Source organism: Saccopteryx bilineata, chromosome 7, assembly GCF_036850765.1.
Source record: "Saccopteryx bilineata isolate mSacBil1 chromosome 7, mSacBil1_pri_phased_curated, whole genome shotgun sequence".
In the NCBI taxonomy this organism is placed as follows: Eukaryota; Metazoa; Chordata; class Mammalia; order Chiroptera; family Emballonuridae; genus Saccopteryx; species Saccopteryx bilineata.
In genome coordinates this window covers 43,859,704-43,886,165 of record NC_089496.1, presented here as the reverse complement: position 1 = coordinate 43,886,165, position 26,462 = coordinate 43,859,704, and the positions used below count along the sequence as shown (strand labels likewise).

Sequence of the window (26,462 nt, the reverse complement as noted above, 5' to 3'; positions counted from 1 at the left end):
TTCAGGAAAAGATTCTCCCGGTGGTTGATTCAATCATATTTTTCCACGTATCTCTTTACAGTTGACTAAGGAAAGACATCTGAACCAAGCCAGGATAATCAGAGCTCTTAAAAGATTTTTGAATTGGGCATTACAGAGAAAAACTCGATGCCTATTTAGATGCAGACTAGGGAATTTGCAAGCTGCCAGCACTTCTGTTTATGTGACCAGTCCCAGAGCAGAGAGCTAACAACCAGACATGAAGTCTTGGGGTTGTGCCAGTCCAGGGTTCCTAACCTGAGGCTTTCAGTGGAGATTGGTTCTATTTATCTGGTCCCACCTGACCTGTGGTGGCACAGTGGATCCACTGTTGACTTGGAATGCTGAGGTCACTGGTTTGAAATCCTGGGCTTGCCTGGTCAAGGCACATATGAGAAGCAACTACAAGTTGATACTTCCTGCTCCTCCCCCATTCTCTTTCTCACTCTTTCTCCTCCCCTCTCCCTAAAAGAAAATAAAATCTAAAAAAATTTTTATCTGGTCCTTATTAAGTACCAGACATTCACCTCTAGGTGTTTTTCATGTTTCTCACTTAACCCTGAAAATCCCATGAAATAAATACCATCATCATCATCTCAGTTTTATAGAATATTGAGGCATACACAGGGAGGTTAAGTAAATACAATAAATAGCTGAGCTGGAAAAGAAAAAAAAAAACACCTTAAAAATGTTTGCCCTGGGTAGGTAGATTTACTGGTTTGAGTTTCATCCCTATTGGCCACGGTTGTAGGATCAGAGACTGGTACACATGCAGGCATCAACCAGTGCATGGATGGGTGAAATAAATCATCTTTTCCTCTTTCTCTGTCTCCAAAATCAATGAACACAAATTAAAACAAAGCACTGCCCAGATAGATCGGTAGTTAGGGCATCGACCACAATCAGAGGTTGCCAGTTTGATCCCAGGTCAGGGCACATACAGGGACAGACTGATGCTCTTGTCCCTTTTTCTCTTCCTCTCTAAAACCAATGACAAATGGAGGTACAGTGGATGGAGCATTGACCTGAGATGCTGGAGTCCAGCTTCAAATCCCTGAGTTTGCTGGCTTGAGTGCTGGTTGCCGGCCTGAGCGTGGGGTCATCTATATAATTCCATGGTCGTTGACATGAAGCCCAAGGTCGCTGGCTTCAACAAGGGGTCACTGGCTTGGCTTGAGCCCCCTGGTCAAGGCACGTATGAGAAAGCAATCAATAAACAACTAAAGTGCTGCAACTATGAGCTGATGCTTCTCAGCTTCCTGTCTGTTGCTCAAAAAAATAAAAGCAAATTTGAGTTGGGTATGTCCCACTTTCAGCCAAATTATGTAATATGTATTGTAGAAATACTAAGTACAGTTGGCCCTTGAACAATGGAGGGGTTGGGGCACTTACACCGCCCGTCAAAAATCCACATACAGCTTTTGACTCCCCCAAAGTTGTTTCTTGGTATTTCACAGGGGATTGATCCAAGGACTCCCTTGAGGATTCTAGTATCTGCAGATGTCCAGTTCCCCTGAATCAATGCATACAGTAAGAATTCTGCATCGGTGAACCCCCCAATTAGGGATCGAAAACAGTACAAAAGCCACAAATATTAGCATAGATAATTCTTTTTTTAAACTGAGGTATAATTGACACAAACGTTGGTTTGTATATATTGTGAAATGATTTCCTTTTCTTTGTATGAATTTTGGAAATTATGGAACTAGAGTTAGCACAACCAGAGCGGTCTTAACAGACCTGTTTTTCCCATGGCAGTTTTAACAAGCTGGATTCTAAGTATCAAAATTTCACATGCAAGTAATTTTTATCCCCTCACTGCAAGAAAGCATTTCTGTGGAAAGAAGTGTCTGCTAGAAAGGCAATCACATAAAGAAAAAAGGGAATCACATAAATGAATATAAAACTATTTATTAACCACTGTTTACCAGTATTTACAATAAAGTAAACAATATACAGTTGGATAATATTCTGTTTACTACAAAGTTATTGTTTTTCCTGGCTTCTGCTGAACCAAGAGTCCAAATACTGGGACTGAGCCTACATGTAAGGAATGCGCTGGAGGTAAGAGAAAACATGCAGGTCGAGTTTAGATTACAAAAGTTTGTTCATTTATTCCAGCACGTCCGAAATTGCCACGGTCTGTAACAATCGGATTCGGTTTCATGAATAAAGTCTTAAACATTCCACAATCATAACTTTTTAGTCAATAAAGCACAGGGATTTCAACCTCTGGAAAGAAACGGTTTGTATGTCTTGTGTTCCTAATTAGTCCCACCAGAGTTCGTCTCGTTTTCTCATTTGGGTGGAGAGGTTGCTGGCAGCAATACAATTTTCCTTTCAGTGGTTTTCCAAATAAACTTGCATTTATGATTATAGACATGGAAATGAATTCTGACATGGATGCTTTTAAAATTATCCAGTTTAAACTGCTGACATGTTTAAAATGCTTAATTACTAGTTATCTATTTAATTTAGAAGGTTAAAGCTTCAGGAAAAATTTCAACTTACCTTGAAGTGACTTATTACTTAGGTTGCTGAAAATGATCACAGCCCAGAAACATGAGCTTATCTATGGTTGAGAAATGCTGTTTCTTTTGGTAAAAAAAGGAAAAAAAAAAAAGGCAAGAAGATGAAAAAGAAAAAAAAACCATTTACATATGTATACACACCAAACACCCCCAAAGACCCTTAGCCATAATGAGTTAAACTGACAATGGTCCTTAGGCATATGAGTTAAACACAGATTGACTGAGTAATGACTATGGAGAGTTCTCCCAACACTTAGAAAAGCTGTTCTCTAATACAGAGGAAAAGATATACCAAGGTATCAAATGTTCTTCTGTTAAAGGAAGCAACTACACAGTAAGCTTTTGTTCAAAGTAACCAGTGCTACAGACGCAAACTGCCCCCCAACAATCCCCAGTACTACTTCAAAACAAACATAGCAAACTTGATTTTCATTCGAACGTAGTTATTTCTTCATGCTAATAAAACAAAAAACCAAGATCCAGAGATTTTATATGTATATAAATATATATAAAAAGCAATGCAAACAATTATTGGGCTTCGTCTTCTGGACAAGAATGCCAAGTTAGTCTCTCTTCATAAAAAGCAATTACAATTTGAGGACACTTCATATTTGCCTCTTTCGCCAGCACCAAGTCCGCCTCATCTGAATCTTTCCTGTTGTAAGGGAAAAAAAATCAGTTAAATGTAACGTCTTTTTGTCAAACATGGTGAAGGACTAAAGCAAAGGAAAAAAAGACTTCCAGACACAGAGAACAGTGTGGGGACTGCAGGAGGGGCTGGGGCAGGGTGAGGAGGGCAGCAGGGGACTGATGGCGAAGGAACACGATGTGGGGGAGGAACACACAATGCAATATACAGATGATGTATTGTAGAACTGTGCACCTGTCATTTTATTCACCAATGTCACCCCAGTTCAATAAAAAACTAAAAAAGAGTTTTTAATCAAAGGTTATTTAATGCTTTAGGAGGTGTATGCAGTACTTGTGCCAGGGTTATCAATAAAATTTCATTTTACAAAAGAGGCCACAGTTCGCCAATCTCTGTATTGAAATATCATTAGCAAAAGTAACTAGAATCATCCTTTCAGCAGATAATTATTCTCTATATCTAATGATGGAAACTACTTATTAAACCTTATCTAGATTTTAAAGCCTCACAAAAAATTTTAAAAACATGCCTATTTATTACTATTGTCTAATGTAACAGCAATCACCCACACAGTTGCCACTTCATAAGAAACATTAATTCTCTCCACTGCTGTCTGTGGCACCAATTATTCATTCAGAATCAAGACCTCTGGCAAAGCCTCTTGGTTTATCAGCCTGTTTAAGAGAGGTTAAAGGATTACTTACATAAATGTTTCCATATAGCAAACTAATAATAACTTCTGATTTGTCTTCATGATATATCTTTTAAATAAAAACCTTCCAGAATGAAACAGAAATGACTAGAACTCAGCCCATATTCAGTACTAAAACACATCTTCTTCTCCATTAATCTTTTTTTCTTCTCCATTAATCTTAATCGCAGAAATAATATAGATGTGTAAAAGTATTCTGAATCATAGGTTAAGAAAACAAAAATCTAAAACAAAACAAAAAACAAATGAAATTATCCCTTTATTTCTGGTAACTTAACTAGAAACTTTATAATTAATAATTATAAGTCCTTAAAGTTAGCATTTGAAATCACTTCCAGGTATTAGTCTAAATTATCCACACATAATTGTAAAGCTCATCCAGTGATTCTATCTACTGCGCCACCGCAGGTCAGGCTCATCCAGTGATTCTAAAGTGTGGTCTGAGGATTCTTGGGAATCCCTGAGACTTTAGCGGTATCTCTATCCGTTAAGTCCCCTCTTTTCACGTATCAGTGACTTTGTTTTTACATACCTGGACCAAACATAACACAGCAAATCATACACAGAACCATCTGTGAAGCCAGACATTGATAAGATTTGCAACAATGTAAATACCACTCTGTACAATTAAAGTTATTTTTTATGAATAGTTACAAATAACACACAATAGGTTTTATCATTCTTAAGTAAATTCAAAAATATTTTAGAAATTATTTAATTCCTACTACAGATATTTATAGGTATAGCCCATATAAAACAAAGTTCTTCAGGATCCTCAATAATTTTCTAGAGACCAGAAAAGTTTAAGAGTTGCTTAGATCAACATGTCCTTTTTCTCTTTCCAAATTTACATTAATATCCCAGACTAAAATCAGATGCCTAGGTGAGTTAAAATAATGGTTCTCAACTTCACGAGCTGTGTGTGGCTCTGGGCAAGTTACCTTTATGATTTTGACTAATAAATGGGAATAATTATACTCTCTGTCTCAGATTTTTCATGCAAATTAAGTTATTTAGAAGTATGCTTGGCACACATAAGGGCACAATACATGATAACTAACTGCTGTTATTAAACAGTTCTTCTGTTGGTTGACTTTTAAATATGTTCAAGGCCCAACAGATGCTTGAAACTCTGGATACTACTAAATCCTACAAACTATGTTTTCCCCTATACATACATACCTATAATCAAGTTTAATTTATAAACTATGCACAGTAAGAGATTAACACCTAATAACAAAATAGAAAAATTACAGTAACGATGTAATAAAAGTGACATGAATGTGGTCTTTCTCAAACTATCTTGTATTGTACTCACCGTCCTTGTGATGTGAACAATGATAAAATGCCTACACGATGAGGTGAATGACATAGGCATTGTCATGTAGCGTTAAGCCACTAATAATGTTTGGATGGTATGTCAGAAGCAGACTATGTCATTGGATGAGGAAATTTAATAGTTTCAGAACTCAGGTGACCACAAGTACTGAAACTGCGGATGTGCGAGGACTACTGTATGTGTGAGAACTGACTCTTAACATTGCTATTTTTTGGTTTGGCTGCTGAAGTGTCTAGAACCAAATCTATAGCCAACCTCTGTTTCTCATCTGTAAAATGGGGATAATACCTGTAATCTTAGTAAAGATGTCATGAAGATCTAATGGATTATATGTAAAGTACCTCACTCACATCTAGTTCAAATAATCCGATTTTAAATGCAAATGTCGTATCAAGAAATCTATTGTAGGCCCTGGCCGGTTGGCTCAGCGGTAGAGCGTCGGCCTGGCGTGCGGGGAACCCGGGTTCGATTCCCAGCCAGGGCACATAGGAAAAGTGCCCATTTGCTTCTCCACCCGTCCCTCCTTCCTCTCTGTCTCTTTCTTCCCCTCCCGCAGCCAAGGCTCCATTGGAGCAAAGATGGCCCGGGCACTGGGGATGGCTCCTTGGCCTCTGCCCCAGGCGCTAGAGTGGCTCTGGTTGCAGCAGAGCGACGCCCCGGTTGCAGCAGAGCGACGCCCCGGAGGGGCAGAGCATCGCCCTGATGGGCATGCCGGTGGATCCCGGTCGGGCGCATGTGGGAATCTGTCTGACTGTCTCTCCCCATTTCCAGCTTCAGAAAATTACAAAAAAAAAAGAAAAAGAAAAAAAGAAATCTATTGTATGTTTAGTCCTCAGGTCTAAACACTAAATCGGAACCAAGACCCTTTCCGAAATTGCCCTGCCTACTATGCAGGGCAAGTATAATTTGTTTTGAAGTTGAGGGTAGAAGCAGTTATGTGATTTGCTCAAAGCCCCAGAGGCACCGAGGAAGCAAAGGCTGGATCAAAACACACATGTAGTGAATAAATCAACTGTCTCAATTCATGCAAGAAAAACATAAAAAACAAAAATTTTATTATCAAAGATTATATACTTCAAAATCAAAGTACTGTGTAGAAATACTTTGATAATACAAGGATCAAAAGCCAAAGTACTGTCTTGTGGTCAATGCCCCGAACTGTCAACAATCAGGATGTGCTACGTAGATTTTCCGTGTACTGGAAGGAATTTCAATGATCTAATGTTAGTGTTCTTTGTATGTAGGACTGTTAGTCTTGGGACCATAGGAAACTGTGTGATCAGGTACCATATCCAGGAGTCTACACAAAATAATACACAACAATTTAAGTGGTATAACCACTCAACTAAATTTATACAATGTAGGCTAAACCAAGCCTATCCTTTTTGTCCTAAATAGAAAGGATTTAAAAATGGCTTTAAAAAAAAGACATTTTAGAAAGTATCTTAACAGTGTTTAAAAAATCAAGCCATCAACCTTTTACAGAAAGCCCGTTTGGTGGGCAATATTTTATACTTACAGCATCTCTTTTCTTCTTTGATTTGCTATCATCAGATTCACTGTCAGATAAAGACTTTCTTTTTGTATCATCTTTTTCTTTACCAGCTTTTTGAGAATTAAGAAATGCTTCAATTAATTCTGGACAATCTAAATTTTCTTCAGCTTCCCAAGCACTGTCAGCACTGCATTCAGTTAAAAAAGTTCATTCAATTAAACATGGTTTATCACCACCACACAGATCCATTTAATATATACCTGAAAACATGTGCTAACCGGGTTTTCCCTGTCCCTCACATACTTGACACAATCTGATCATACTTCCCTCTGTGTCATCTTTCATAGTCCTACCCGGGGGGCAATCTGCTATACTACCCCCAAGTTAATTCAACCTGATTCTAGCAGAATAACTGGAGCTAATACTTTTCCAAATTATGAAAACAACCCACTTCAGGATTTCTCTAGAAGAGCTTTTGAAAAACATAGATTCCTAATTCGTATCCTAAATTACTTTATTAGATCAATCAGAATATACCAAGGGTTAGGGCCCCAATACTATGGTTTAAAATAATTCTGAGAGGTCCTCAAACATGAGATAGTACCTTCAAATTGGAAAATGATATAAAGGAGTCAGCAACCCAAGAGTTAAATCCAGCTTTTCGTATGGCTGGCTAACTAAGAAAAGCTTTTTACACATTTTACTGGTTAGAAAAAAAAATTGAAATTGAAAATTATAAAATTTGAATTTCAGGGCCCATAAACAAGGCCTAGAAAGAAAATAAGTATCAATGACCAAATGTGAAAGTAATCTAACCCTTTACTAGTGAATGGTTTGCAAGCTTTATGTGCTCTAATCCAAAACCCTCTGCACAGGATACAATGAAATGAACCTCCTAGTGATGCTCGGGGACACGACACAGGCCTCTGGTTACAACTCGGTTTGCTGATATTCCAAGAATCCAAAATTGGCAAAACTTAAGAGGGTGAAGTAGACTGTTGTGTATTGTTTTTATTATGGCTTTCTCTATTACCTAACACACTGTATCACACACAGTAGGTTCTCAATCATATCAGTGACCGGAAGTTTGGGGGAAAGGAAGAATTTAAAGAGGACTTAAAATTACCACCATAGCCTGACCTATGGTGGTACAGTGCATAAAAGGTTGACCTGGAATGAAGTTCCTGGTTCGAAACCCCGGGCTTGCTAGGTCAAGGCATGTACAGGAAGCAACCACTACAAGTTGATGCTTCCTGCCCTCCCCCCCTCTCTCTCTCCTCTCTCTAAAATCAATAAATAAAATCTTTAAAAAAGGTTTCATTTCCTAACACTTAATGGGTAGGACATAGAGACAAATGGCTTTTAATGCCCCAACGGGTTAAAATAACCAAAGCAGATTAACAGCAAAAACCGACTGTCTACCATATGACGGTTATCAATTCTTTGGTAAACTGCAGAATCTAATTTAAAAGTAGGTCAGACTTATTTGCTTGGTTCAACTATCTGTAGGAAATTTTTTAGAAGTAAATTATGAACTTATGATCTATACTTAAGCTCAGCCAAGTATACTATAAAAATAAGACAGAATAACCTAAAGCTTCAACTCATTCTTCCCAAATTGCTCCGGAGAGTGCATTAAAATGTGAGAGCACAGATATGTAGATGAAGCCTAATAATTTGACTATGACACTCCTCATCTCCACCATGCTCAGAATTTTGTAAGATCTCTACCTATCCATTACCAATTGTTGCTGTCCAGATAAATTCAGTTTTTGTGGTTTAAGATGGGAGAATCCAAGCAGATGAGCACATGACAAACGTTAAGAGTCGAATTTCTGCATGTGCCGGGAAGTTATTCACAAGACAACTAATATTACAAAGCAGTTATGAGAGCAGCTAGTAACAAGGAACCTAAAAAACCAGGGAGTTTAATACAAAATGTACAGACTAAAATTATGATATGGTAGCCCAGTGTAAGCACTTCTGTGCAAGACCTACTGGGTCTACATTAGATAGTTTCCATGTTTTTAGTGTCCTCTTTATGTAGGGAATGATGCGAATTAGGTCTTCCAATTAGTACAATATGGAGGTACATTTAAATACATTACACGGTAAACTACACTGTACAATAAATAATTCTATGAATGGGACTCTTCAAGGTAACCAACTAGTCTGAAATTTGATTGGCTACACTTTAAGCTAAAACCTTGGTTCTTTTAAAACACAACTCAAACAAGCTAGCCTGGATTGAAGGTGTCTCTAAATTTAGAGAAACCTATGGGAAACTGATAAAGATCTCAGGTTTAAAATAAGTTTTAAACGCCACTTGCACGCACTGAAACATAACAAAATGGATCACTTACTCTGTGAACCCCTTCCACTTCAGGAAATACTCCACCTTCCCGTTCACCACACGGCGGTCCAATACTTTCTCCACTACAAACTCCTCAGGCTCCACCTCTTCAACTTTTATATTCTTTTCATTCTGCTTCTTGCCTATTTTTTGCTAAAACAAAATGAAAAGAATTAAGAAACATCTTTTTTTTTTATTTTGGGGTACATTAAAAAGGCTCAATTGCTTATATTATTGTTGAATTTGACATCTAAATTTTTAATTCTATGTCCCAATGTAAACATCGTCTCAAAAAATAAAAGGCAATAGGTCACCAATAAAAAAAGGAATACTAAATTTTGTCACCCACCACACTTCAATGAAATACAGTCAAAAACACTCTGGAAAATACTGTTGTCTTTTCCTGGTCTCATCTAATAACCAAATAGATTTGTTACGAAATGAACGAAAATGTATACATTACTAATGAGTTAATTAGAAGAGAATAAGGGGAGAAAATTCCAAATGTTATGCTCATTTATAATAATTTCATCTTAAAACAGGTGCTATTAAATATCTTAAATAGCCTAGTCACTAACATCATCCTTCAATACAGCATGCAAACAGAAAAAGGTAACAGCAATGTCACAAGGCTGCAAAACATTAAAACTATGCAGTCATTTAGAAGCATACACACACATTACTTGAGCATTGCACCCAGTCAGATAGTTTTCTGCTTCTGTACGGTTCAAGAAAGGTAAATATGGTAATGGGAAGAGTAAAATAAAATTGGTGTGGACAAAAGCTTATTAGATAGTGGTCTGAAATGACAGACAAAACACGCTGCCCCCCAAAATTAGGGGATATTTCAAAAATAAATATGAAGCGATAAAAAAAAGCAGCATCAGAGAAGAGGATAGTTGACCTGTCATCACGGGCCCAATGACGATGCTCATCAGCCCACCTTCCACGAGTTCTAGGGTGTTCAGCAGATAACGGAACGCGTACCATTGGTCGCCGGGCATGCAGTCCAACACGATGGAGGCGATTTCGTATGGTCTGGGTGGACAGTCGTCGTCCAGTGGCAGCAAGAAACTGTCCCTGCAGCTCTGTTGCATTGCTGTGCCTGCTCCTTCTTGCCAATAAGGTCAAGAAGTGGTCATCTCTTGCTGTTGTGGCAGACGGGCGTCCCTGCCCTCGTCTTCTTTGTACTGTGCCAGTCTCTTGAAAGCGATTCCACAGTCTGCTAATCACGCTTTGAGATGTTCCAAGTGCTGTGGCCACTGTCGTCTGTGTTTGACCTGCTTCAAGACGTTCTATGGCTCTCCAGGCTTCGCATTCAGGCAAATCGTTTTGCAGGGGCATTGCAAGGGTGGAGTAATTCCAGGATGTGCACTTTCAAGATGTAGCTAGGTCTGTGAAAGTAAGAATAAACAGAATAAAAAGGATGACAAAATTAAACACAGAAAATGAAAAGGATAAACCTTAAGATGAAAAAAAACTGGCATAGAAATATTACAATAGCACTCATAAGCTGGTTTGAAGTGCTCATCCTTTTCTTTTTTAAAGAAAAGCTACCCACTTTCCCACTTTGTTATAGCACTGTTATCTCACAACACAAATGCAAGTATTTTAAAATAACAGTTAAAAAACTTGTGTGCAAAACCAATTTAATTTTAACAGAAGCATTTATTTGCTTTCTGTATCCAGACTCAGCCTCAAAGCACCAGGCAGAGCCAGGTCCTTTCCCATCCAGTACTTGCACATAGATGACTGTAAAGTCAATTCAATTACGTAACCTTTGATAAACTGATTATGGTACTTGGACAGTTCCATCCTGAAGGGGCACAGAAGATACTTTGTGCTTTCCCCGAGGGCTTTGAGGAGAATCATTTGTGCCACAGACACTGACCAGACAGGCTTTATTTTCCCAGATTACTTTATTTAAATGTGCAATCTAATGACACAAGTTATAAATCACCAACTTGCCCTTTAGTGCAAAATCCAAGGGGAGAAATAACAAACCCAAACCAAATGTTGTGTTCTATTTAGATGTTAACACTCACCTTTACATGCTTACAATGATTATTATTATTATTATTTTTAATTATTTTTTTCTGTATTTTTCTGAAGCCGGAAACGGGGAGAGACAGTCAGACAGACTCCCGCATGCGCCCAACCGGGATCCACCTGGCACGCCCACCAGGGGGGCGACGCTCTGCCCCTCCGGGGTGTCGCTCTGTTGTGACCAGAGCCACTCTAGCACCTGGGGCAGAGGCCGAGGAGCCATCCCCAGCGCCCGGGCCATCTTTGCTCCAGTGGAGCCTCGGCTGCGGGAGGGGAAGAGAGAGACAGAGAGGAAGGAGAAGGGGAGGGGTGGAGAAGCAGATGGGCGCTTCTCCTGTGTGCCCTGGCCAGGAATCGAACCCGGGACTTCTGCACACCAGGCCGACGTTCTACCACTGAGCCAACCAGCCAGGGCCAGCTTGCAATGATTATTAACACACTGTTACAATACTATGGGAACTGTGACTGTGATTTTCATGATTCTCAAGTGAATATTCCAGTGCTTGTTTTAAACTTATAACTTGACTGAATATATATGTATGTTTTTACACACTTGTGGAACTTCAAAGGAAGACCAAGAACACAAACTTTGGGTTTAAAAAAGTGTTAAGAGAAAAAACTGTTCAGAAGTTATGAATGGTCTATTCTTCCCTCCATCCTGGCCATATGTGCACTTTGGTTTATTGATTAAAATTTAAGGCCTGTTGCCCTGGCTGGATAGCTCGACGGGTTAGAGAGTCGTCCCAAAGTGCAGAGTTTGCTGGTTCAATCCTGGTCAAGGCACATACAGGAACAGACCATGTTCCTATCTTTCTAGCACTCTCTCCCTTCCACTCTCCAAAATCAATAAAATAAACATTAAAAAAATTAAAGCCTGTTTGTATTTCAGAGTAAGTTTGAAATATGACAAAGTGCTCAAAGTATTTAAAAGGTTCAACAAGTTCTGTCTCAGTCTCAGTGTACTGTACAAGGTACCTGTTCTTTAAACTGGTCAATACGACAAATATTTCATTTCTCTAAAATTCAGTACACGGTAAGTTAGGTAATATTATGCCAACCAAGGGCTTTATTGCTTTGTGCCCATGCTTACAGCATATTCTTCTATTTTAAATTTGTACACTTTCATTTCAAAATATACTTGTAAAAAAAGAATAAATATACTTATTGACACTCATACTGTGCTATTTCCTCAAGTTTAGGTTCCTTTGAGTAAAATGCTATTGAGTCAACTCAGTATCTCAATGTAATGATTTCATTTTTGGCCCCTAATTCTCCTCATAACGCTGGGGGGAGAAGACACTGGGAAATACAAACGGGTGTAGACTTCTCAATCACCAAGATGTAAAATTACAATCTTTGGGGTAAAATTTTGAGTTACATCCTTACATATTTTAGGTTATTAACTTACCAATGTAGTTTATTGTAGGTCATTTTTTATTGTAGACTTGAAGAGCTATTGCTAGAAAGGTGCATGACGGTTAAAAGGAAGTTCGCAGGGCCTGACCAGACAGTGGCACAGTGGATAGAGCATGAGACTGGGACGTGGAGGGCCCAGATTCGAGGCCTGAGGTCTCGGGCTTGATTGCGGGCTCAACAGCTTGAGTGCGGGGTTGCTGGCTTGAGCGTGGGATCATAGACATGACCCCATGGTCACTAGCTTGAGTCCAAAGGTCCCTGGGTCACTCGCTCTGCTGTAGCGCTCCCGCCCCCAAGATCAAGGCACATACGAGAAAGCAATCAGTGAAAAAACTAAGGTGCAGAAACGAAGAATTTGATGCTTTTCACCTCCCTTCCTGGTCCGTCCCTATCTATCCCTCTCTCTGACTCTGTCAAAAAATTAAAAAAAAAAAAAAAGGAAGTTTGCATGACATAAAAAGATAGCTAAGCACAGTTCTGTTGGGATTCCAACACCCATCTATGCAGCACATAGTAGCAAACATGAATACAAATCCAGAGCGCAGGAGCTCTGAATTCCTGCACTAGTTTTAGTGACGTATGCCTGATAGCATAGCAGTATGCTAACCATGTGGGTCTTAGAGACCTTACTGGGGACGTTGGTACCTAACAGCTTTACAGGGCAGAAAAATAGCAGACAGTTCTTTTCCAATTCAAGTCCTATCTTCAGCACTTATTTTAAAATGGTCAAATATTTTGGTTCAAAACCAAGACACAATTACCCAGTCAAAATGGCAAACTATCGTGAATTTTGCCTCTTTAATAGTCTTAATAAGAGTCACCTAGGTAATCCCAACTTAGTTTCTTCTTAGAAACCCTCCCTCTTTCCAGTCACTCCTTAAGAAACTAAAGGAAAACCTACAAGACGCCTTAGTTTCATTCCGTGCCACTAAAAACAAAATCGCCGTCTTGGGGTGTCCAGCCGCCCCCCCTAAGACCCAGGTCCCACCGGCTCGAAGCTTAAGCGCCCGGCCCCGCCCCCCCACCCGGGAGCTCGGGCCGCGTGGTCAACGCATCCGCGGGGGTTGAAGGGCGCTGCGCCATGGGGCCCCCGCCCCGCGGCGGCCACGTAACGGGCCGCCCGCCGCAGCCTCCGGCCAGCGGCCGCGCTGATGCCGGGAGAACGCGCCGCCCTCCCAGAGGAGGCCCCGGTGGCCGATCAAGCCCGGAACGGGAGGCGGGCCTCTCATTCTGATCGGGGTGGGGGAGGGGAGAAGTCGCCGCGCTTTGTCTAAAAATAAGGCGGCTGCAGCCGCGGCTCTCCCGGCTCTCAAGGACAGTCTCATCCCAACACACTGCAGGCGGCGGCACCGCGCCGGCCCACGGCGGGGTCTCGGCCTCTCCCCTTCCTCCTCCCCCTCTGGGTCGGCCGGGGATGAGTGGGAGCCGGCAACTGGGTGGCGATGGGGTCCCTGGGGCGCAGCCGAAACGCCACCTCCGCGTGCTCGCTAGAGAGAAAGAAAGAAAGAAAGAAAGAAAGAAAGACACCGACTTCACCGCCTCCGTGCTTCTCCGGGTCCCGCGGCTCCGGCGTCTCCGGCCCTGCGCGCCTTCAGCTCGAGCCACATCCGAGGGGGAGGGGGCCGGGGACACGCGCGCGCGGAACCGCGGCCGCGAGCGGGGGGTTGGCACCGCCCACGCCGGGGGACCGCGAGGGGCGGGGCAGGGGCGGGCGCGCGCCCGGCGCGGGGGAGGGGCGGCGGCCCGCGCTGTGCCCGCCGGGAGCGCGAGCGCGCGGTCAGGGGCGGGCGGTGGCCGCAGCGCAGTTGACCATTCGCGCAGTGGCGGCTGGTGGTCCCCGGAGGGGCGGGAGGAGGGAGGAAGGCGAACAGGGCCTTCTCGGAGGAGGCGTTCTCGCTTCACAGCTGCGGCGCTGGCGCCAAAACTGGACTCCGCCCACCTGCTCGCTCCGGGCTGGGTGCCTCTAACCGCTGGGGGGTGTGGGGGCGAATCCAGCTCGGAAAGCGTCCGGAACTAAGACCTGTGCCCCTTTGGCCCCCAACGCGCGCCAGGTGTAGTTTGGTGGCTAGCAGTCGCTCTGGGTGTCCCGGAAGGGGCCAGTGAGTCCTTGGCTCCGGGGGAAAGGGAAAACGCAATGGGGAGCCTACAGAATGTTTCTAGCAGGAGAACGTAAGGCGAGGGCATTAGCAAGGCATTGCTGAGCGGCTGGGCCCCTGGGCTGTGGGTTAAGCTCCAGCGACAGTTTTCATTTCAAATTGCGGGACCGTTTCTCACCGGTCCTGCGCTAAGGCCGGCGCTGGAGCCAATTCACAGACAGGGAAATACGCTGACTCGAGCCTTCCGCCATTCACTGATCGCATTTACGCAAGTGACGTCAAAGCCTCCGCGGGCCCTAAGGAGGGAGGAGTGCGTATTCTGCGTAGGGAGGGCGTAGAGGGTTCCCGCCATTGGCGGCCGTTGGGGCGTTTACGCAACGTCCTGACGTAAAGACGCGTTGGTTGGGGGGGAAGGTTCTAGAAAAGCGGCGGCAGCGGCTCTAGCGGCAGTAGCAGCAGCGCCGGCTCGCCGTGCGGAAGTTCTCCCAGCGTTGTTGTTTCTCCAGCGGCGGCAGTTCTCACTACAGCGCCAGGACGAGTCCGGTTCGCGTCCGACCGCGGAGACCTCTCTCATCTCGCTCGGCTGCGGGCAATCGGGCTGAAGCGACTGAGTCCGCGATGGAGGTAACGGGTTTGAAATCAATGAGTTCTCGGAAAGGGCATGGCGAGGCCGCCGGCGCCCCAGTGGAAGGCGGTCCCCGGCCTCGTGGGAGTGCGGCCGTGAAACGGGGCCTCTTCTGCAGCGGCGGCTCTCTGGGTATTTTTGAAGAAGGGTCGTTTGCAGAGTCCTGTTTGTGCCGCACTTAGAGCACTTTCCCCACCCTTCACTCCCGGCGCCATTTCCTTTTGCTGGGGGTGGGGGATGGGGACCCGGCACATGGTGGACGGGGCCCCGCTGTAGGGAAAGCGGGGCGGGGAGGTGGGAGCTCTTGGTATCCTTGTAAAGCGTGGAACCCGCAGCTCCGGGTCCGCCGTGCGAGCTCCCCGCGGCCCGGCCGGTCCCTCGGGTCGAGGCTGCGGCGTTCCCCTCCCCCTCCCGGCAACCGGATTTGGCGGCCGCCATTTTCATTTCTCTCCTTCCTCGCCGCGTTGTCTGTTAATGGCCTCGATTCTGTTAGTTTGACTCTCTTATCAAAGAGAAGTAGTAGTTAACTGTTTTTCTCTGATCTCGGGCCGTTTTTATGCCGTTTTAAGGTGGATTTCGAGGGTTTTGTGAGGTTGGACCTTTAAAGTCCTGCGCAGCTCGGTCGAGGCTGTCGCCTTCCCCTCGATGAAATGGCGCCATTCCTCTCGGCGGCCGCGGCGCGGGCGGGGGGGCGGCCGCCGGTCGCGCCGCCTCGGGGCCTCCGGGGCCTCGGGCCCAGCTGCAGGCACCCGAAGTACAAAGAGAACAGTTTTCCAGCCCTTCTTTCTTTTGAGTAACGGTTTTTTCAGAGCCTGCGGTAACTAGAAGCAGTATACTCGCAATCTATTGTAGAAATAAATCAAAGTTGGCAGCCCCCAGATATTTGCCGACTATGGCTGTCTGGAGAAAGTTTATACTGGGGGGCTCATCTTTTCAGAAAACTTTTCCTGAAGGATTCCTTTGAATTATCGGATGTTTTTTGTATCATAAAAAACCCCATTAAAGTTACTGGTAAAATCACGGATCTTTATAAACAATTAACTAAAAATTTAGAAGAGTTAAAAATGACTATTAGATTTGGCTTAAAACACAGCTCAGTCCTTGAATGCGAGCGTTGCTGTGTATATGAACTTTGTCACCTTTCTCAATCATGTTTGCCATCGTGGTTGGTCATTACATTAATAAGTATAAGCTCTGGAGCGAAAGGAGGGTCTACTTGGGTATTTTCTTTGACCCTAAACACGGTTATAAAAAATGTTTATACTCGATATTGGACATCGATAAGATTGGAGAAAACAGGTAAGCAATGAGTTTTTGCTTTTGGTAGTGATTTGTAAAAGTTGTAGATGTACTTCTTTGATTTCAGTAATTGGGTTTTAAAAGAATACAAGTATAGTATAGTACACCATGTAAAATTAGTTTGAGTCAATATCAACATGCCCAATAACCACTTTCATAGATATTTAAATGGATCAAGAGCTAGTTTGTTAATCTGTTAATCTTTAAAGTTTTTTCAGATTTCCCAAAAACAATTAACTACAGAAAAACTGCACTGCTGACAACTATTTTTGAGTTGATGGGAGATCATGCATTGGGGTAGATAAGAAACCTCCGAAAGAATTTGGGTTGAAGTTGTAATGCTTTTTGTTGGGAATAAACTTTTTTTCCTGTTGTATTGAAAATTCACAGTGGCTGTTTTAGTTTGTGTTACGCATTCATAGCAGTTGGTCTTGACCCTGTAGACGAATGTTTTCTGAATATATATGTAATTTTAATCTAGTCTTCTGAAAACAAAAAGGTGTCCAATCTTCCCTGAACTGGCAAGCCCCAAAATTCAGAATTGTTTACCCAGCATATTTGCTTACTGGTTTATGGATATTAAAAGGTTTCAGCCCAGGTTTTTTTCTTTGTAAAATTAAGAGACATGTATGCTGTATAGTTTGCCAGTTGGCCAATAAGTACTGTACACACACGACTTTTGTTTTCTTTTTTCTTAATGGTCATTGAAACATTTTTGAAAAATGAAATGACTATTTTACTGATTTCATGGGTGTTTGTGCTGTAATAATTCAGATGATTTCTGAATTGTCAGTTTAAGCACCAAAAAAATATTAGCGTCCACAAAAACATAATAGATTTTAACATTTAGATAAGCCTTTTGGTCATAAAAAATTAGTGTTGATCCGAGATAGTTGAATTTTAAGGATATTTTGCTCTGTATATTGAGCGTTTTAAGTTTTTATCCCCAATAAATAAGTGTTGGTAAATGGGGATATATTTTTTTGCCATATAATAGACTCTCCACCAGAGGGAGCAGTGAAGGAAACAAATCAGACACTTAAACTGAATCCTGAAATAAATTTGGCTCTAAGGAAGGAACCAATTTTTTCCTATTTAAAATATATATAGTATTATATAGTGTTTAAAATTAACTTTGTTCTAGGAAATGGGGTTGAGTGTAAGTAATTCTTGATCCCTTCGATGATCAGGGAGAATAGATTTGCTTCTTTCTCTTTAGAAAGTTTTTTTTTTTAATTGTAATGATAGTAAATTTACATCATTGACATTGAAATGTTTGTAGTTCAGCTGAGGCCATTTTTTAGTGTAACACAACTAATACATAGTTTAACTTAGGGTTTAAATTTGATGTCAGTTTTTTTCTTCCCTCCAGAAAACTTTAGAAACTGTTCCTTTGGAGAGGAAAAAGGTACTCTGCAGCAGGTCACCTTATATTTAAGAATTTCCTGCGTACAAAGCAAAAAAGTAAATAAAAACTGAAACGGTATTTTCCTTTGCAGAGAGAAAAGGAACAGTTCCGTAAGCTCTTTATTGGTGGCTTGAGCTTTGAAACCACAGAAGAAAGTTTGAGGAACTATTACGAGCAATGGGGGAAACTTACAGACTGCGTGGTAGGTTGCCTTCACATACTCTGCAACAATTGGGCTTCTGTGTTTAAACTGCTATGTGAATCCTGGAGAAAATAACTTAAATCCTCGTTCTCCACTAAAAATTCTTTTAATTCAACTGGTAACTAGATCAACTGCTAAAGATTCCCCTTTGGTTTTACAGGTAATGAGAGATCCTGCAAGCAAAAGATCAAGAGGATTTGGTTTCGTGACTTTTTCATCCATGGCTGAGGTTGATGCCGCCATGGCAGCAAGACCTCATTCAATTGATGGGAGAGTGGTTGAGCCAAAACGTGCTGTTGCGAGAGAGGTAAGCACAATACAATTAATGATATGAAGAAAATTCTGTCCCACTGGAACTATAATGGAATTTTTATTTATTTATTTATTGTATTTTTCTGAAGCTGGAAATGAGGAGAGACAGACTCCTGCATGCGCCCGACCGGGATCCACCTGGCACGCCCACCAGGGGGCAATGCTCTGCCCCTCCGGGGCTTCGCTCTGCCGCGGCCAGAGCCACTCTAGCGCCTGGGGCAGAGGCCAAGGAGCCATCCCCAGCACCCGGGCCATCTTTGCTCTAATGGAGCCTTGGCTGCGGGAGGGGAAGAGAGAGAGAGGAGGGAGGGGGAGGGGGAGGGGTGGAGAAGCAAATGGGCGCTTCTCCTGTGTGCCCTGGCCGGGAATCGAACCCTGGTCCCCCGCACGCTAGGCCGGCCGACGCTCTACCGCTGAGCAAACCGGCCAGGGCATAATGGAATTTTTGAAAGGACTTAATTCTTTGTGTCTGGCCCAGTGGGGTTTTTACCCCTTATTAAAAAACTATGGGGGAAAAAAAGAAAAAAAAAACTATGGGTTTTTTTCTAAATACACCTTTTTTCAAAAGACTTAATTTTTTGTTCTTAAGCTATTGGTATTTTATTCTAGGATAGAAGCCATTTGTGGTATTTAGAGATGCTTTCAGTCATGTTTGGTTTCTTCTGTCACAATGACCTTTTCCCTTCCTACTACTACAGGAATCTGGAAAGCCTGGCGCTCATGTAACTGTGAAGAAGCTTTTTGTTGGTGGGATTAAAGAAGATACTGAGGAACATCATCTTAGAAACTACTTTGAGGAATATGGAAAAATTGATACCATTGAGATAATTACTGATAGGCAGTCTGGAAAGAAAAGAGGCTTTGGATTTGTTACTTTTGATGACCATGATCCTGTGGATAAGATTGTGTGTAAGTGTATAAGGATTGGATGTGAGCTCATTCATAAACTAAATTTTGGATACATTAACACCTACAACTTTATTAAAATGGTAAACAATTTGTTACAATTTATAGAGAGAGTTGATTTAATGGAGGCTAAACTTTTCCTTCCAGTGCAGAAATACCATACGATCAATGGCCACAATGCCGAAGTAAGAAAGGCTTTGTCTAGACAAGAAATGCAGGAAGTTCAAAGTTCTAGAAGTGGAAGAGGAGGTAATTGAAATTCCATTTTTCTTTTAAAAATTTGTGTAAGTGCTTGTTACTAACTACTGGGGCATTTCTTTTAGGCAATTTTGGGTTTGGAGATTCTCGTGGTGGTGGAGGAAATTTTGGGCCAGGACCAGGAAGTAACTTTAGAGGAGGATCTGGTAAGTTTAAGTTAGAAGGGTGAATTGTTTTAAAAACTATGACTCAGTGGATTGGAAGCTGGAGGTCAACCTAATATTATTTTCTTGAGATGTTCTGAGTTGGTCACACAAGAGCTAGTAATTAAAACAGTATTAAAACTAATAAAGGGACAATCAGTTGCAGAAATCCTTTTATGGTGTTTAGTTAAAATTTTAAAATAATGTTTCAACTACCTTAAAAACTTGGCTGCACAGTGAGGGGAGAAGACTAAATATTTTACCTGTGAGCTTAGAAAGGTTTGTATTAGGCTTTTGTTTGCTTTAAACTTCAAATTAACATTGCAATAAAATAACTTACAAAATGGAAAATGTGAGTGGTCCCATGAAATGTCAGTCCTATATATGTAAATAAATGTAAGCTCTTAAATTCAGGCATACCATGCACAAGCACCCAAATTTAGCAGCTGTCCTAAGTGTGAGATAATACTTCAATGTTTATTTTTACAAATAAAGTGGTAACACTAGTGTTGAACATAGAAGTGAGATGGTTCCCAATAATCAGCCATAGCTCCTAATAGAGAATGTGGAAAAAGGGAATTAGTAACTGAGTAGGTTATATTAATCATAACCTTTTTTAATGCCCCTAACAGATGGCTATGGAAGTGGTCGTGGATTTGGAGATGGCTATAATGGGTACGGAGGAGGACCTGGAGGTCAGTTTCTTACACATTTGATTTATGAGACTTACTCTGTATGTTTGTCTCTTAATTTATGCATGAGATTTTAATTATTTTATAGTTAGGTGATAGTGGTTCAGTTATTTTGGTTTTTGCTTTATAATGTGCTTTTGGGCAATTGAAGAAAAAAATATACTTGTAGGTGTAAGCATAGGTTGCAAATCATTTGGGTGGATTTTAAATGAGAATTTTAAAGATGCCATCATGTTACACTTTTTCTCAATTGAAAAAATGGAACATATATGTGATACTTCATATACTGTTTTCCTGAAAAAGCACAGATAGGACATTGGATGTGTCCTGGCCCTTAACAAGATTAGTACCCCAATGTAACTTCCCAAAAGTCACCAATAAACATTTCCAAAATACCAAAGGGTGCTCTTGAGTCTAGTTGAAGCTGTGAGCCATTGTTAATACTAAGTGTTACTACAGGATTTTTTTGGTGGAATACAGAAGAGGTTGATACCTGTTTGCAAATTTAATAGTTACAAATTTAAACCTGATTTGTTACAAATTGCACTATGACACCTACATCTCAAGAGTTCAAGCTCTGAAATCCAAATTTTAATTTGGTTTTATGAGAAATATGAGGTTTTGTTACAGGTAATGTGATAATATAATTTAATCTTTTGAATTGCCTGTAAATTTGCTAATTTCTGGTCCTCCCCCCATTTCTATTCAGGTGAACTGGGTAGTTAGGGTAGTTAAGTATATTTAAAAACATCGTAGGTAATTCATAGGGAAAACTGAGTTGGGAACTTGTATCTTTTGGACCAGTTAGGGAGGTGTGGTGGTTCTTCTACATGTTATACTAATATCTGTGTTTTATCTGCCCACACAATCATTATTAACACAAAATGCAAACAGTATTTCAAGGTATCTCAAGAGAATTCAATATATTTAATTTTAGGGAAGATCAGGGACATGATTAAGTATTTGCCTTTGTAAATGTTTTATCCATTTGGTTGTGAGTATATATTACCCACCCCCAAATGTTTACCAGGGATATTAGAAGAAATTTTGTAGAACAAATACTTTGTGAAATTGTGTTTTAGAAAGCTGGAAATGGGTGTGATAAGACAGTTCAAATGGCATTGAAAATATTAAGTAATTACTTAAAGGCTTATTTTATAATAGGTGGCAATTTTGGAGGTAGCCCTGGTTATGGAGGAGGAAGAGGAGGATATGGTGGTGGAGGACCTGGATATGGCAACCAGGGTGGGGGCTACGGAGGTGGTTATGACAACTATGGAGGAGGTAATAAATTCACCTGCAACCTTTATGTGGGAATTTGGAGTGGAATTAATGATTTTTAAAGAGATTTCATTTAAATGTCGCTAGTTGCCTTAAAAAATTGTAGAATTGTAGGATAGGTCTTTTGCATTTATACTGATTTGCCTTTTTGGGAGATTTGTTCGAAACATTTTGCAAGTATCACTGGTTTACTGGTGGATTATATTCAGGGATTTATTATGCAAAATTTGTATTTCAACTTTTTTACAGGAAATTATGGGAGTGGAAATTATAATGATTTTGGAAATTATAACCAGCAACCTTCTAACTATGGTCCAATGAAGAGTGGAAATTTTGGTGGTAGCAGGAACATGGGGGGACCATATGGTGGAGGTAATTTGTTAACAATCTTTTAATTTTGTGTGATTAAAAAAATATCTTCTGACATGATTTGCAATGGGGAAAATAACATGCTAATGACTTAGGGATACTGAAATTTTTGTACTTCAATTATAACAAGCTTGAGTTTGGTGTGATGGATGCTGGGATGTTAGTGGTGTAAAATACGGGGTGAGGCAAAGGGAAGTTTGTAGTTTGTATTGGAAATAAAATGTTTTGCATACTCATAACTAATCTTTTGCCCCACCCTATATTTTCAAGTTGTGAAAGTAGGTTAGATATTTTGTGGGGGTTTTGTCCTTGGTTCACACACAGAATTCCTGAGAACAAAGCAAAGTGGTATATATAAATTTGTTAGTAATCAACAAATCTTTAAACAAAATGTTATTCTGAGAAAGGATTTTTTCAGACCAAATAGATCTATCTCCTATGCCTCTCAGTATATAGTTTTTAAAAATCCCATAAACTGTCTCTAAATGATAACCCTCTAAAAGAGTAGGATCAAAGTGATCCAAATTTAAAGATTATAATCTATAAATCTGGATAATATATCTCCCAGGTAATTAAGATAATTAGAAATAATGGGTTGTGATTTAAGTGTTTTGTAATAGGATCAGTAACTTAATCCCAGGAAATCAAAAGTAAGATGGCGTTTTCCTGTTTCATTAATTGTAGGCAACTATGGTCCTGGAGGAAGTGGAGGAAGTGGGGGTTATGGAGGGAGAAGCCGATACTGAGCTTCTTCCTATTTGCCATGGGTAAGTAGCTTTTGAATTACTACATATTATTGTCTTGGGGAGACCTAGCTGTCAGGAGTAAAAGCTTTTTAGGATCATGTTATCTTTCCTTAAAATCTGGTTAGATGGATAATTTCATAACCTATTTTTTTTTTACTCTTTACTTCTGTTGAAACAGGCTTCACTGTATAAATAGGAGAGGATGAGAGCCCAGAGGTAACAGAACAGCTTCAGGTTATCGAAATAACAATGTTAAGGAAACTCTTATCTCAGTCATGCATAAGTATGCAGTGATATGGCAGAAGACACCAGAGCAGATGCAGAGAGCCATTTTGTGAATGGATTGGATTATTTAATAACATTACCTTACTGTGGAGGAAGGACTGTAAAAAAATGCCTTTGAGACAGTTTCTTAGCTTTTTAATTGTTGTTTATTTCTAGTGGTCTTTGTAAGAGTGTAGAAGCATTCCTTCTTTGATAATGTTAAATTTGTAAGTTTCAGGTGACATGTGAAACCTTTTTTAAGATTTTTCTCAAAGTTTTGAAAAGCTATTAGCCAGGATCATGGTGTAATAAGACATAACGTTTTTCCTTTAAAAAATTTAAGTGCGTGTGTAGAGTTAAGAAGCTGTTGTACATTTATGATTTAATAAAATAATTCTAAAGGAAATTGTGTAATTATAGACTTTTTATTTTAAATAAGTTAAGGAGTGGGTAGTATAATTAAGGTCCATTGCAAAGTTGTTGTATTTGTGTAAGATAAATGCTGGTCAGATACAAGTGTGTTGTCTGCAATTCATCAGGATTAAATTATCTAGATAACTTAAGGGATATCTCTGCAAGGAGAAACACCTTTTTAGATCTTTTAGATGCTGCTTCTTCAATGCAAGGAAAGGAAATAACCCCAGCGAGGTACTCTTCAGGGATACAGGTCTAGTACAAGAAAACTCTTGACGGCTACTAAGTTCAGCCAGTCTTAAAAAACTGACTGTGCTGGTTCTGCAAAGCTTTAACTACAGTAGTTTATAAGGATGCCAACGAAAGCTGAGGGTGTAGAGCAAATAGTTCTAAGCTTCAGTTAAACTTCTTTAGGTAAGATCTTATTTACTTTTTCTTTCTTAATTTTCCTCCCCAAAAGATAAACTAATACTCTTCAATGGTCTTTCAGTATAGTGGTTCTTATGTAGTTATAACATAGCTATAAATTTGAGTTTAACAATTTATAAACTCGAATAATTTTATAAACCCTGTTTTCCAATCTGTCATTTTCTTAAAATATTTTGGTTGTTTACCCTTCCCCTTTCCTTCTTCCCACCCCCCTCCCCCTCTATGAAGATTCAGGTGCTTAACATATCATTTTCTTCCCTGCTGGAATTTAGCATTGATATGAACCATGGACAAGTATATTCTGCTGCCACAAAGAATGTAAAGTGCTTCATTTCAACAGCTGAGGCAAGCCAAGTGATTAATAAAGCTTTTCTTGGTTCCTTCAGTGGTGTTGGTAGTAAAATGGTAGGTAAAAAAGTTAGGCTGCAAGTTCAATAAATCATGAAATTTCCCATCGTTGCACCCTTGTGTATTCACATGTCTTGGATCAAGCATTTTGAGTGGACTGGGGTTTTATTAATAAAGACATTTTTATTTGATATGGTTGTTCTAGTTTTACATGCTTATCAGGATCAGGCTAAGGAGAGGTAGGGCAAAATGGTTGGATTTGTTATCAGATTATTTTTATAGTGTCTGCCTACATTATAAATCCTGTATGTATCCACTGGGGTATGAATGTGGTAATTCTTTCCCAATTCCCTACCTTATAGGAAAGATTTAGGTTGGCTGCTGAAACTCATTTCTTAAATGTCATCAGTTTGATTGCCTGGCTTTAGTGCCTTTCCAGGAATGTGGTATCAGGGCATATTCTGCTGTTTGCACCAGTGAGTCGTCTTTAATCCTAAAACCACCACTGAAGTTATTTAGGTTCTTTGGACAAACATGATAAACTTCTTCAGATACTTTTTTTTTCCTTTGGCAGGAAGGTGTCTTGCTGCAGGTAACTAATGAAGAAGTGGTCAACCACAGAGTCTTCAAGAAATAAGAAATTCTGTACCATCTGAAAGTAGTTCTTGTTGGTGCCTTCATTTAAAAAAGCACTCTTTAATATTAAAGGGAAATGTGTCTGATAAAATAACAAACTTCATTTAGTACAGGTTCTTAGTACAAAACAATTACAAGTTCAGTATTGTTTGTAAAAGTGACATCAAATCAGAGAGAGAAATGTATCATGTTTTAAATTAGGTTTTGTGAGTAGACAGATTACAAGTTCTATTTTAAATACAAAATTTATAAAATAAATACTTTTGTATCCAAATACTTGGTGTAATGTTTACACATAAAATGTGTGAATCTTGTTCCATAAACATTCAGTTGTCTAAAGAATTGCCATCCCCTAGACCTTGAAAGGAGTTTCACAAAGCTGTGCATATTTGCCATTTTTCTTTTGCTACTAATAGATGAGAAAGTATTATGGACATGATTGGTTGTCCCTAATAAAAATGCCCTTTACACACTATATTCACGTTTGAATGCTATAGTTTTCTGGCTTTACCGTTGTGTGTTTAACATCACTGGTGGCGTTTGAAAATATACCAGATTTTAGTCAGCTTACAGGGGTCCAAATTAAGTGATTATTATGCAAAGCACTGAGACAAATCTGTCATTCTAGGTTCTCAGTAATACATTTTAGATTCTTCTGTCTTTAAAGGGTTAATTAAGCATGGTGAATAAAATTTAGCAACAGCAACATTTGAACAATTTTCCTGAAATAACATGAAATCAATGTTCACTTTTGGTTTTGATAATGATGTATCAGGTAGGTCAAAGTTTAGGGCAGCTGTTTTCAACCTTTTTGCCATGGCACAGACAATTGCTAAAATTGTGGCACACCAAAATTTCCCTGGATCTGATGATGAATGGGTATAATTTTGATTCCCCAAAATAGGGATTACCTACCTTTTTGCTCCAAATTACTTAATTGACAATCCAAAAGGAAAAGGTATTGCATGTTTAAAAGCTTGGCACACCAGGTGAAAGATTATTAAAAAACCTCAGGTTTAAAACCACTGCATGGCGGATTTTCCCTTGGTACTTGGAAGAATTTATACCAATAAACTAGTGACCTCACAACATTTACAGCTGAACAGTAATGGGAGTGACTTACCTGTGTGATGGATTGTGGCTGAAGGTCAAGATTGTAGTCAAATAGACTGCAACTGGAAGTTTGCATCCCAAGTGGTTTTGGCTGTTTCCCCCCGTAGCTCTCCAAGAATAAGTCTCAAAATATCCATTGCTAGGAAGTCGCATGGTTCTGCATTCTGATGGTTGCATAAGGGTTTTACTTGCGTAATGCAATTATGAGGTGGCACCAATAAAGACTTTCATGATAGCTTTGGAACGATCTACACATATGACCGGGTAGTTAAAGAATGAAAATCAGTTTGCTCTATAATCGGGTACTTATGCTAAATGGTTAAATGACAGCTAATTTAGGGAGTGTTAAGTGTGAGCCTTTA

General features: G+C 40.3%; 2 protein-coding genes across 10 annotated transcripts; one reads left to right on the top strand and one right to left on the bottom strand.

The window, feature by feature from the left end:
• Positions 1 to 1,913: 1,913 nt before the first annotated feature.
• LOC136310738 (histone-lysine N-methyltransferase SUV39H2-like) lies at positions 1,914 to 14,420 on the bottom strand. 5 transcript variants are annotated; one of them, XM_066239625.1, is made up of 6 exons: positions 14,091 to 14,420; positions 10,085 to 10,491; positions 9,108 to 9,250; positions 6,769 to 6,931; positions 3,903 to 4,134; positions 1,914 to 3,204 (listed from the first exon to the last, which is right to left on the bottom strand). In XM_066239625.1, the coding sequence occupies exons 2-5, from the start codon at positions 10,439 to 10,441 to the stop codon at positions 3,949 to 3,951; spliced, it is 849 nt and encodes a 282-aa protein (XP_066095722.1). In that variant the 5' UTR covers positions 10,442 to 10,491; positions 14,091 to 14,420; the 3' UTR covers positions 1,914 to 3,204; positions 3,903 to 3,948. The 5 variants fall into 5 exon arrangements, with proteins under 5 accessions (XP_066095722.1, XP_066095724.1, XP_066095723.1 ...); XM_066239627.1 differs by lacking the exon at positions 3,903 to 4,134 and adding an exon at positions 3,768 to 3,872 and having other exon boundaries at positions 14,091 to 14,260; XM_066239626.1 differs by lacking the exon at positions 3,903 to 4,134 and adding an exon at positions 3,776 to 3,872 and having other exon boundaries at positions 14,091 to 14,260.
• Positions 14,421 to 15,116: 696 nt separating this feature from the next.
• Positions 15,117 to 25,468, top strand: HNRNPA2B1 (heterogeneous nuclear ribonucleoprotein A2/B1). 5 transcript variants are annotated; one of them, XR_010726607.1, is made up of 12 exons: positions 15,117 to 15,279; positions 18,079 to 18,189; positions 18,350 to 18,496; positions 19,200 to 19,410; positions 19,555 to 19,656; positions 19,731 to 19,811; positions 20,441 to 20,503; positions 21,665 to 21,784; positions 22,031 to 22,153; positions 22,835 to 22,917; positions 24,276 to 24,348; positions 24,926 to 25,468. XR_010726607.1 is itself a non-coding variant. In XM_066239623.1 (11 exons), exons 1-10 carry the CDS (start codon positions 15,274 to 15,276, stop codon positions 22,894 to 22,896), a joined length of 1,026 nt encoding a protein of 341 aa, XP_066095720.1. In that variant the 5' UTR covers positions 15,117 to 15,273; the 3' UTR covers positions 22,897 to 22,917; positions 24,926 to 25,468. The 5 variants fall into 5 exon arrangements, 3 of the variants coding, with proteins under 3 accessions (XP_066095720.1, XP_066095718.1, XP_066095721.1); XR_010726606.1 differs by having other exon boundaries at positions 24,276 to 24,408; XM_066239623.1 differs by lacking the exon at positions 24,276 to 24,348.
• The last annotated feature ends 994 nt before the right edge of the window (positions 25,469 to 26,462 follow it).

Bases quoted from the DNA above. Each gene is read 5' to 3' on its own strand.
- LOC136310738 (XM_066239625.1), bottom strand. From the start codon at position 10,441: ATGCCCCTGCAAAACGATTTGCCTGAATGCGAAGCCTGGAGAGCCATA. The intron at 9,251-10,084 runs GTACGCGTTCCG...ATTTTGTTTTAG, and splicing joins TGCATGCCCGGCGACCAATG to CAAAAAATAGGCAAGAAGCA. The intron at 4,135-6,768 runs GTAAGTATAAAA...GTTTTGTTTTAG, and splicing joins CAAAGAAGAAAAGAGATGCT to ATTTTTGTTTTCTTAACCTA.
- HNRNPA2B1 (XM_066239623.1), top strand. The intron at 18,497-19,199 runs GTAAGCACAATA...CTACTACTACAG, and splicing joins AACGTGCTGTTGCGAGAGAG to GAATCTGGAAAGCCTGGCGC. The intron at 22,154-22,834 runs GTAATTTGTTAA...CATTAATTGTAG, and splicing joins GGGGGGACCATATGGTGGAG to GCAACTATGGTCCTGGAGGA.